The sequence below is a fragment of the Humulus lupulus genome, chromosome 1, assembly GCF_963169125.1.
Source record: "Humulus lupulus chromosome 1, drHumLupu1.1, whole genome shotgun sequence".
NCBI lineage: Eukaryota > Viridiplantae > Streptophyta > Magnoliopsida > Rosales > Cannabaceae > Humulus > Humulus lupulus.
In genome coordinates this window covers 120205684-120218052 of record NC_084793.1, presented here as the reverse complement: position 1 = coordinate 120218052, position 12369 = coordinate 120205684, and the positions used below count along the sequence as shown (strand labels likewise).

The window sequence follows — 12369 nt, the reverse complement described above, 5'->3', positions numbered from 1 at the left end:
TTTATAGAATTACCCTTTAACATTATATTACAAAGTTATGCTGTTTGGTAAGGAGTTTCTTATTGATAAATTCAAAATTACATTACAAATTTTAATTAAATTTATTTAATAAAATTATAAGAAATTTCAACAAATTTAACAAAAATCCAAAATTAATAATAATAATAATAATTGATTTTTTTTTGTCAGAATTGTAATAGATCATTCAATTACAAATTTAAGGAGCAACACCCTATCCTACTCATATCTTCGTGTGGTATAAAACTATAAATAAACCAATATTTTAATATGTCTAAGCTAAAACCGAAAACGGATAGGAATTCCACGCAATGAAAACTCAGCTAGCTTTGCCCAACTCAATAAATTGGGACTGAGCTCTACAATTTCTAGAGAGAGAGAGAAGGAGAGAGAGAGAATGCTTCGTATTTTGGAGAAGAAAGTATTTTCGTCATCACGTTCATGGAGGTTATCGGGAATAATGGCCGTTCAAACGAGGGACAACTCCTTTGGAGTTCTTCCGAACAGCGTTGATCAAAACTCCGAAGCCTATTCTCGCAACTCCAAGGCCATGGGCGCCTTATTGTCTGATCTTCAATCCCATATCAATAAGGTCTTTTCCTCTTTATCTTACTTCTGTTCATTGGGAATTGTTGTTATTAATTTCTGGGTGTTTGTGAATAAAGGTTCTTGCTGGAGGAGGACCTGAAGCTGTGAAGAGAAACAGGAGCAGGAACAAACTTCTACCCAGAGAACGTATTGATCGTCTGCTTGATCCTGGGGCTTCATTTCTTGAACTTTCTCAGGTGTTCAAAACTTATTACAACTTGTATATGGATTTATTCTTTTGTTTCTTACAGTAACTTTTTCTGGGCTACTTCTTTTGTGGTGGTTTATAGAAGAAACAAATCGCATAAATGAAATCCTTGATTGTTCATAGTAATTATATAGCTTTAACGTAACAAGTGCTTTTAGTAATGTGCTGCAATTTTGATCAACTGTTGGTTTGAATTGTGATTTCCGAACAAACAAATTGAGAGTTGATAATCTGATGTGCTTTTGAACCTCAAGATGATGAGATGCAGAGTGTTCTGAAAGTAGTAACTTAGCATGTTACTGAATATCTTATTTATGAAGCTTGCAGGCCATGAGCTGTATGAGGAGTCTCTACCATCAGGTGGTATAGTTACTGGGATAGGCCCAGTGCATGGAAACCTTTGTATGTTTATGGCTAATGATCCTACTGTAAAAGGTGGGACTTATTTTCCCATAACTGTTAAAAAACACCTTCGGGCACAAGAAATTGCGGCTGAATGCAAATTACCATGCATATATCTGGTTGATAGTGGAGGGGCCTACCTTCCTAAGCAGGCGGAGGTCTTTCCTGATAAGGATAATTTTGGTAGAATTTTCTACAATCAAGCTTTAATGTCTGCTGCCGGCATTCCTCAAGTAGCTTTGGTACTAGGCTCTTGTACTGCTGGCGGTGCTTATATACCTTCAATGGCTGATGAAAGTGTCATGGTCAAGGGAAATGGTACCATATTTCTAGCAGGACCACCACTTGTGAAGGTTGCTCCTGGCCTTCTGTTTTTTGAAATGCTTCACCTAATTCTGATACATTTTTCTCAATTTCTTCTCGTTCTTAGTTGTTTGTTCTATGGAATATTGAAATTCTGTCAAATGAAGTCCAATTTTATTTGAGGGATTTCGTTTTACTAGGCTGCTACTGGAGAAGAAATATCTGCAGAGGATTTAGGTGGTGCTAGTGTTCATTGCAAAACATCAGGAGTTGCAGACTATTTTGCTCAAGGTATGTTTAATCATTCTGCATATTGTCTCTTACATGCATAACTTATCTTAATTGCAATACTGTCCGTTCCTGTTTATAGTAGATACACTTTACACTCATGAAGAGTGCATGTGCCCATAGACATAATATTGTTTGCTAAGCTATTATGTGTGAAATTTGATGTGATCTTTTGCATTTATTTTTCTTAACCTATTTAAGTGAGATCTCTTTCTGTCTAGGTCTATGCTCATAGGAAAAGAAGTTAATCTATTAATAATACATTTATCTTTGTTGCAGATGAGCTGCATGGACTTGCCCTTGGTAGGAATATCATTAAGAACTTACACACTGCTGGGCAGGGACAGTTTCAAAGTGGAGACCAAAGCATATATGTTGGATATGATTCCTATGAAGAACCATTGTATGATCCAAGTGAACTTCATTCAATAGCACCAGCAGACCATAAGCAGCAATTCGATATCCGATCAATTATTGCTCGCATTGTTGATGGAAGCAAATTTGACGAATTCAAAAAACTATATGGCACTGTAAGAGCATTACAATCAATTGTTTTTTTTTAAAAAAAAATAAAATAAAAAGCCTCATGTTATTTAAAAATTTTTAACATTTAATCGTATTTATACAGACCCTTGTAACAGGTTTTGCTAGAATTTTCGGACAGCCAGTTGGAATAATTGGAAACAATGGTATATTATTCAGTGAGTCTGCTCTGAAAGGGGCCCATTTTATTGAATTATGTGCTCAACGAAAAATTCCTTTGGTCTTCCTTCAGAATATCACTGGATTTATGGTACAGTACTTGACTATTTTTGTTATGGTCCATGAAGTTGTTTTTATATATTTATATATATATATATATATATATTAATTCTTCCATGGTCAATATATCCTAACACAAGTATCAGTTTTATTTAAAGTCCATTTTAGAATGAGGAAGCAATGCTTGACAAATTATTGTTTATTGAGGAGACTATATTTCGGGGTGTGTCTATATGAATACAAACATATACATGTGTGTTTCTGTCTCAAGTTTCGTCAAATTCCGGAAGCAGCATAAAATGGTAGAGTTCCTCAGTTTAAGGAGGTCCTTGTGACCTTACCTAGGCAATGGCTATTCTATTAAAATGGCAATATTTAGTGTATTTTGAAAATTGTTGGTTTTGTTTTCATTACCTTTTTTTAAAAAAGAAAAATAGTAATAGTAATAATAATTGATCTTTCTAGCCCATTTGAGAAGTTATACAAGGACTGAATGAATTTTTTGGTTCATCAAACTGAAAAGTGGCCATGGTATCAATAGAAGATTTGTTATGGTACAGAAAGAAAGAGTTGATTTGAAACAATTGGTAATGGTGTATTGTTTCACCAGAAAATTATATATTTCATTGAGAAAATACAGTCTTGTACACAGAGTAGTTACCACTTACATTACATTTATTAACCTTTATTTAGCTGGATTTTACGAACTATAGTATTTTGGGTCAGCCTGCAAGTTTGAGGTAAAAATTGTAGCAAGCTATGAAATTTATTCAAAGCTGATAAAGCTTGCAACCATTTTTAGGTTGGCTCACGATCTGAGGCAAGTGGAATAGCAAAGGCTGGAGCAAAAGTGGTGATGGCAGTTTCTTGTGCAAAGGTTGGTTCTTGCAAATAATAGGTTTACCCCTTTTCTCTTGTGTAATTTTTCGAGGGATATATTATATTGCGTCTTCTTTTTATGTTGTTGTTTTTGTTTTTGTTTTAAAGAATGTCTCCTATGTAATTCGTCAAATAGGCTTCCTATCAAAATTTTATTGAAAATACGAGAGAAGTAAGTCCTCCTTTTGAAGGTATGATAGTTGGGGCCAACTGTTACACATGTCACGAGTATAGCTGGTGAAGCTCCAGTGTTTTATAGTTAGCTCTTTATTTTTTGCAATTATTTTTACTTTCATAACATGTTAGATTACAGTGTTGTGCGTGTGTCACGCTATGCATGGACCTTGGAAGTTACATTAGTCATCAACACAGTTTGTTTAGAATCTCAAAGAAAAAAAAGATGTAAATTGTAAAAGAACAGAAAGTAACTTTACAAACAATGCTGCGCAGATTCCAAAAGTGACTATAATTGTGGGTGGAAGTTATGGTGCTGGGAATTATGCAATGTGTGGCCGCGCATATAGTCCGAATTTCCTGTTTGTCTGGCCAAATGCCCGAATATCAGTAATGGGTGGGGCTCAGGTAACCTTTCTTTTGACTTGGTTGCTTGCTTATCACCAAGATGTCAATAAGATCTTCTTGCCTACTTGCCTTTGAAGTGAGAATACAAGCATTTTTACGAGTCTTAATTCTTCCTTTTCTGGTTGCTTCATGCATTTTTTGCATTTACCTATTCCTGGTTTCACTTACACGCCTGTCTTTTCTGGTTGCTTCATGCATTTTTCACAAATACCTTATTCCTGGTTTCCCTTGCACATCTGCTCATGTACTTGTCTAACAAAGCAGATTAGTAAAATTTCTATTACTGTCCTTGACGCAAACCAACTTGGATGAACATTGTACATCCAAAATGCATGTTGACAACGGGGACTATAATTTTTTACAATTGCAGATTTTTTTTTAATTCTTGCTGCCATTATAGTGACTGCCGATGCCCCCCAAAACAAAGTTTCTACATCCACAATTCAAACTCGCTATTTTATTTTCTTTACTTTCCCCTAAATATTGTTATACTGACTGACGTGTTTGTCATTCCTTTCTCCATTTGCTGCTTCATTTTCAACCAATAAATTATTGATATATTTCAGTCTAAATCCACTTCAAAAATATTTTATTGTCACTCTAAGTTGCTTTAAAGGTGTGTATTAAGTAGTAGCATGATTTTATTGGAACGTTCAGGCTGCTGGTGTGCTGTCTCAAATAGAAGGGAGCAGCAAGAAAAAGCAAGGAATAAAGGTACAAGTCAATGCCTTTGTAAAAATATGGTGTGGATATAACTTTTCAGACACTGACCGTCATTGATGATCTTCCATTTTGGGTTTTGTTTTTTGTTTTTCATGGCATTGTAGTGGGAGAAAGAAGAGGAGGAGGCCTTCAAGGCAAAGGTAATGGAGGCATACGATAGAGAAGGAAATCCCTATTACTCCACAGCAAGGCTCTGGGATGATGGTGTTATTGATCCAGCTGATACAAGAAAGGTTATAGGACTTTCCATTTCTGCTTCCTTAAACCGTGCCCCTGAAGATACCAAGTTTGGTGTCTTTAGGATGTAAGAATACAATGAATAATTCTCTTACTGTGCATGTAGATATATATACTTTACTCTTCAATAATACAAGTGTGGAATAAGATAAATTAACAGAAGCGATGGAAAGACATCTGATAGAGCTTGTGAAAAAAAGAAAAAGAAAGATTAGATGCACAGAAAATGAGTTGTGTTCTTTCGGCCCCTTCTTTCATTTCCGTGGTATAATAAATCATGTCCATGCCGAGATCCAAAAGCATACTATTAAGTGGAAGATTTCAAACGTAATCGAATCAAAATGTTCCCACATCAGTTATTTGTTGGATTAAATCTTAGGAAGCTAGTTCAAAAATCACTCGATTAAATAACACACGAGAAAAAGAAAAGTGATGATTCTTTTCAATTTCAGGTTCACCTTTTTATATATATACTAGGTTTAGTTTCAAATATGTAAACACTGTCTATAATTTTAATAAAAATTAGTTTACTTTTAAAATATATATATATATATATAATAGAATGAATTAAAGTCATACTGTAGACATAATATACATGTATCAATTATTTTTAATTTTTAATGTTTCTCACAATGTTCTTTATTGGTGAATTTTATGAAGAAAAAGAACTACAATCATTTGATAAAAACACAAACTATCATACAAATTTATTAGATAAAAAAATAAAATGTATGTCTTTATTATTTTTAAATGAATATGATTAATTATTTAAATTATCATAAAATATCTTAAAAATATCATATTTTAATTAGTATATTTATTTATTTATTTTTGTTTAAGTTTATATTTGTTCTAGTTTTTGAATTTGATAGTGATAACAAAAGATTATATATTATATGTTTAATATAATATTAAGTTTAAGTTGAATGGAATTTTATTTAAGTTATAAAATATATGGTTTTATTATTTTTAAATAATTATCATTGTAAAATATCTCAAAAATATCTTATTTTAATTTGTTTAATTATTTATTTTTCTAATTTTATTTAAGTTTAAGATATGTTTACAATTTACCGTTAAATATAAGAATATTATGTTAAAGTTAAATGAGAAAAATTTAAAAATCGTTAAAAACAAAAATTTCTGTTATCTACGTACTATTTATATAGAAAAAAAATATATATTTATATATAAAAGATGCAATATTTCAATCACGAACCAATTAGCTCCTTAACTTTCTATTCAATTTCAAATTCTATTCTATTCATTTATGTAGGAAATCTGTATTGATTTCTGATTCAAGATCCCAATAATGCAAACAAAATGTTAGTTTGATTAAACACAACAGTAACTCAGTAAGTATAATATCAAAAAGAACATAAAATAAGTGCAGAAAATGAAATAAAATGGCAAAGAACACAATCACATATACTGTTCTGTAGGATCTTGGAATTTAAATCTAGATGCATGCTTCCTATTATTTTTAAAAACACATAATAGAAACATAGAATAACATGACATACATATGAACATTAGATTCGTAAATTACCATAAACACAATGATGTAGAAACTTACGAATACGCAGCGGAACTGGAACAATTCCTTCCTTCAATCTCTCTAACCCTTGATTCCTTTCTGTAGCAGAGTATTATTAAGAGATTGAACTAGATCAGCAACACAGTCTTCCTCACCAATCCTTTGATCAATCTAGAACTAGTGTGGGCTGGTTCTCAACACATGAGATAGAGATCTAGAAAAGAAGAAGAGAAAGTGGCTAAGAAAGGATTAGAGTGTCTAGGTTTTCATTTACCCAATGAATCAACTGAGACCGGCTTCTGAAAACCCTAGATATCATATTCCTTATATAGACAACTTAATGGGCTTTATTTAAATTTAAATTTAAATTTAAATTTAAATTTTGAATTAATTAAACTAATAAACAAAAAGATAAAAGCCTTGGGCTCCCACAAATGGACTTGGGCCCAATACTTTTATTTTGAATTTAAATCCCAATTGGGCCTAAATTCAAAACCTTTTATTTATTTTAATTAATTAACTAAATCCTTATTCAAATTAACTAATTATAATTTGAAACTTGATTTAATTTTTATTTATTTATATTGACACCAATTTATCAATATTAATAAATTTACCCAAAGATTCTCTTTTATTCTCTAAATCTCACATCTCTATAAATTTTCCAAAATTGACCTAGTCAACTTTAAAAAATCCTAATTGATAATTAAATCAATTAATTGAGACATTTTAGATGATTTACTCAAAGGTGATGCGGGGACCATGGATCCATGAAATCAAGCTCCAATAAGTTACCGTGAATTTATTTACGAATAATTTCACTACCTTATTAATTCCTCGTGACTCCACTATAGACTTGGAATTGAACTCTTGAATTCATAGAACGTATTTTCCAAAGCATAAATATGTTATCCATTGTTATAACCATTACAGTTAGTTAATCCTCTATCGATGAATTACTAACAAGCTGGGTGAAAATTACCGTTTTACCCCTCATCAGTATTTTATCCTTAACTCCCACTAAGTTCCTTATAAATGATATTTCCGTGAACTTAATCACAGAAATGAGATCTCAATCATTTAACCTTTTGAACAAAGCAATTAAGGAAATCATCTTTTCACTTCTCATACAGAAGTTATAGATTTCATATCTATGAATAATACTCCCACTCAATTTCATTACTAAATCTCCAAGATGTAAGTATGGGCTAGACCGTAGGGTAAGCTGGTAACGAACAAGTCAAAAGATTTAAATAATATAATTAGCAGAATATTATCACTCAGAATTAAGATCGACTTAACCTATGGTCAACGTTGTGATATTGATTAGATTCGATAACAACGATACTTATTTATCAATCAATAATCAATATCGGTCCTAGTCCGATGTAACCAAATACATCCGATCATATCTACTTGGTCAATGCCTTGGACAAGACATCACACTCCTAATGTGTAAGCATATCATATCGTAAATTTTCTAATCAGTGAAAATCCAATGCACTGATCTAATCTAGGACTCGTTCTTTTGAACATATAATTACAACTATAATCCACTGTGACCTAGTCACCATAATTGTAACTATCCATATGTTCAGGATTTTATGAATGTTTGTATTAATTGAATAAACATGTAATAAAGCAAGCGAACAATGCAATTGAATAAACAAAATGATTTCTACTTCTTTTATTGATAATAATAACGTGTTACATAAGAAATATGGTTTTATTAAGGGCATAAAACCCAACAGGTTCAAAACAAGATCAGTTTTGATCTTGTTCCTTTCTCTTTATCCTTTATTAGCTCAAATCCGAAACAAATGAGTACACCAATACAATTGAATCTTCATGAAATATTCCTCTCTATAACAAGTGTATTTCTTCCTCACACTCTCCCTTGAGTAGTCACTTTTTAACCGTTGTGATACCTAATACAAAACCCAAATCTCAGCTAACAACTCTCATACTCTCTTTTCTCTGTTCTTGAGTTTCTTTCTTAATCCGAGCAAGTGAAGACCAAGTCTCAATATATAGACTTCTAACAAACTTGTCATTGGTTGACAAGTTAGTTATACTGTTATGACTGGTATTAGTTAGGATTTGGAGAAACTAATTCCACAAAATTCCACCTAGTTCATTCAAATTATAACTAAGATGTAGAAAATCCACTTGCTGATATAATGTTCCTAGTTCATCAGCTTTAGTTACCAAGGCTGAGCAAGTTTAAGTAATGCTTAAACTTGTTCACAGCAAGAACCTTGGTTCCAACATCAACTGGGTTGTGTTCAGTGGCAATCAGATTAGGGTACTTTAGCACAAGAGAAAATACCTCTGTATAATCTATGCCTTCCACCTGAGTGAAGCCCTTTGCTACCAATCTGGCCTTGAACCTCATAGGTTCATTTTCATGTGTCCCCTCTTTAATCTTAAAGATCCATTTACACGAAATAACCTTCTGGTTCTTTGGTTTAGTAACTAGTTCCCAAGTCTTATTTTTCTTCAATGATTCCATTTCCTCATTCATTGCAAGCATCCAATCATCTTTGTATTTACTAGACAAAGCTTCTTCCACACTAATCGGCTCAGGGATATCAGTATCTTGTACAGTTGCAAGTGCATATGCTACCAAATCAACTTCAGCAAATCGGACAGGTGGTTGAATAACTCTTCTCTCCTTATTTCTAGCTAATTGATAGTCGACCAAATCATGTTTCTGCTCTGTAGATTGTAATTCTATTTCAACATTGGTTGGCTCTTCATTGTCTTTAGCATCTTCTTCAAAGGATTTCAACTCAAACTCAGTGATACCTTTGTTAGTTCCACCTGCACCATTAGAAACATAAATACTACCAAACTCGGCTGTCAAATAAGGGAAATCAGATTCATTATAAGTTATATTCCTTGAGATTATTATTTTTGATCTACCATTTTGCACAATGCATAATCTATAGCCCTTAACTCCTATAGGATATCCAAGAAAAATGCATTTTATAGATCTACTTCCCAATTTGTCATCAGATTTGTGTGCATATGTTGCACAACCAAACACCTTTAAGTGTTTCAAACTAGGAATTCTATCATACCACATTTCATAGGGAGTTTTCAAATCAATGGCCCTATTGGGACTTCTATTTATTAAGTAGCATGCAATAGCAAAAGCCTCCCCCCAATATGATTTTGGTAAACCCGAGCTAACCAACAAACATCTAACTTTGTTCAATAGAGTTCGGTCCATTCTTTCCACAACTCCATTTTGCTCAGGAGTTCTTACCACAATTCTATGCCTAGTAATACCACATTTTGTGCATAACAAATCAAATTCATGATTTACAAACTCTAAACCATTATCAGTTCTCAATGTTTTGATCTTAGAGTTTGTTTGAGTCTTAACCTGATTTTTCCATATTTTAAATTGTTCTAGACATTCATCTTTAGTTCTAAACAAGTATACCCAAACACATCTTGAATAGTCATCAACTATAGACAAAAATTAGTGTTTACCTGATAGTGCAGGGATCTTGCTTAGCCCCCATAGGTCTGAATGAATATACTCCAGCACTCCTTTTGTGTTGTGATTTGCTGTTGAGAATTTGATCTTGTGTTGTTTGCCGAGGACACAAGCTTCGCAGAAAGGTAGTGCACATGGCCTCAATTTTTCAATGATTCCCTTGTTGTGAACCTCTCTCAATCCTTGCTCACTAATGTGCCCCAATCTTTGATGCCAAAGTTGCATCTCATTAACTTGTGTCTTGACAGTATCGACTTCAGCTATCGTCACGGTTTCTCCCTCTAAAACATACATTCCATTTGTCTTCTTGCCTTTCATTTCTATCAGAGAGCCTTTAGCAATTCTCATAATTCCATTTGAAGATTTGTAAGTATACCCTTCATCTTCAAGTGACCCAATTGAGATTAAGTTTCTTCTTAAATCTGGTATGTGTCTCACATTAGTCAAGATTTTGATTTCTCCATTGAAGTGCTTCACTACAACTTTGCCAATTTCGTATACCCTGCAAGACATGCCATTCCCCATTAGTACTTTACCTCCATCAATTTTAACTTAATCAAAAAATGACTCCTGGTTAGGGCACATATGATAGGTGCATCCTGAATCTATAATACATTCTTTGCAGGATGCATTCTATGAGATTGAAAACACATCTCCATCAGAGGACCAATCATCATTGGTTTCGACTGCAGCAACAATTTCTTGATTATATTGCTTTGGTTTGTGATTGCTCTTGTGATTTGGTTGTGATTTGTAATCATTTTGGTGTCTATTGTCTTGATTCAGTTTGAACATTCTCTTGTTCTTCAACATGTTGCATAATCTTTTGATATGGCAGACTTTTCTACAATGGTAGCATTGCCTCGAATCTTTGCTTCTTGATTTGGAATGAAAGTGAGATGGCTATCTTGAAAAACTTCTCTTTAATTTTCTTCCTCGTGCTAAATAGGCATCATCTTTCGTAGATTCCTTCTAATTCTAACTTGAACTCCTTAGATTTTAGAGCTCCAAGTACATCTTCAAGTGAGATAACTGTTGGGAATAGTGCCCTTAAAGCAATTGTAGTTGTTACACCCAGATTTCGAGCATGAGAAGTTATGATCCAGAAATCTAGGCTCGTTAGGTGTAAGCTCGAAATAAACGCGGTCGCCGTGCGTCAAACAGTTTCTCTGTAAACAGCGACCTCGAAGGTTCGAGGGATGTGTAGCATTGAAAATGCTCCGAGCTCGCAAATAGCATGGTGTGACACTTGTATATATTCCTGAACCATCTCTTTCCTTCCAGACTGGTTCGAGCACGGAATGTGTGAGTTCGAATGTGGAAACATCGTTAATGTCTATTTGTTCCGAGCATAGGCAAAGTAAGGCGACGAGCTCGTGATCGACTGATAGTCTCGACGAGTCCTAGTCTCGGAGATTTGACGAGTCTCGTATCTAAGTTAATCATTTATATGTGAACATATTTATTGTTGTACAATCCCAATGTTTAAGGGATATTATTTAATCTATTATCCGATCCCACATTTTATGGGACGTTTCCGTATACATATGGAATAATGCATTAAATAGCATTATATTAAATGATTCACAGAATATCTTCTCGAGATATGTGGGAATGAATTCTGAAACCTTCTCTATAAATAGAGAAGGAAGTGCCATTTGTAAGGGACCGATTTCTGATTTCTTAAGAGAAAACTCTGGGCAACTATTCTCTGAAAAGTTTCCAGAAAACTCCCAAGTGCTAATAACATCGGCTCGTGGACTAGGCAGATTTAACTGCTGAACCATGTAAAAAACCTCTTGTGTTCATCTTTGTTCATTTCCTCTAATATTTTTCTTGTTTAATCGCTCTTCTATTTAAGTTGATGAATAACGACGTCAACAGTTTGGTGCTTTCATTGAGAGCCATTAAACAGTGTGTGAATCTGTTTAGTTAGAAAGCCTATCGAATTATCAATGGCTGCAAATGATCCCAATATTCCTGAGGAGGAGATCCTAGATGAAGGTGAGTACCCCCGGCGCCCTGGAAAGTAGCCTATGGTGAGTCCTGATCCCGATGAAAGAAGTGCTTCATTCGACTCTCAGGGGCCACCTGCTCCTAGAGTCGACGAGGACATGTACTACAATCTCGAGAGATATGTCCCAATAGTGGAACTCGAAAATCGTCAACTGCGTAAGCAGTTGGCAGAAGCTAAAAAATGCAACGAAGATCTAGCCAGACTAGCTGCTGAAGCGCAGGTGGCCCAGGCCCCACCTCCGCAAGATGACCAGGCTCCGCCTCTGCGGGACGTTCACGTCCCACAACATAGGCCTTGGGGACGACCGCGCGAAAATG

The 12369-nt window shown here is 34.0% G+C and overlaps 1 protein-coding gene across 1 annotated transcript; it reads left to right on the top strand.

Moving 5' to 3' along the window:
* The first annotated feature begins 301 nt into the window (after positions 1 to 301).
* LOC133797332 (methylcrotonoyl-CoA carboxylase beta chain, mitochondrial) lies at positions 302 to 5152 on the top strand. Its single transcript, XM_062235207.1, has 10 exons — positions 302 to 610; positions 684 to 803; positions 1135 to 1569; positions 1720 to 1810; positions 2087 to 2337; positions 2436 to 2600; positions 3372 to 3446; positions 3899 to 4030; positions 4688 to 4744; positions 4858 to 5152. The coding sequence occupies exons 1-10, from the start codon at positions 416 to 418 to the stop codon at positions 5059 to 5061; spliced, it is 1725 nt and encodes a 574-aa protein (XP_062091191.1). The 5' UTR covers positions 302 to 415; the 3' UTR covers positions 5062 to 5152.
* The last annotated feature ends 7217 nt before the right edge of the window (positions 5153 to 12369 follow it).

Bases quoted from the DNA above. Each gene is read 5' to 3' on its own strand.
- LOC133797332 (XM_062235207.1), top strand. From the start codon at position 416: ATGCTTCGTATTTTGGAGAAGAAAGTATTTTCGTCATCACGTTCATGG. The intron at 804-1,134 runs GTGTTCAAAACT...TTATTTATGAAG, and splicing joins CATTTCTTGAACTTTCTCAG to CTTGCAGGCCATGAGCTGTA. The intron at 2,338-2,435 runs GTAAGAGCATTA...GTATTTATACAG, and splicing joins TCAAAAAACTATATGGCACT to ACCCTTGTAACAGGTTTTGC.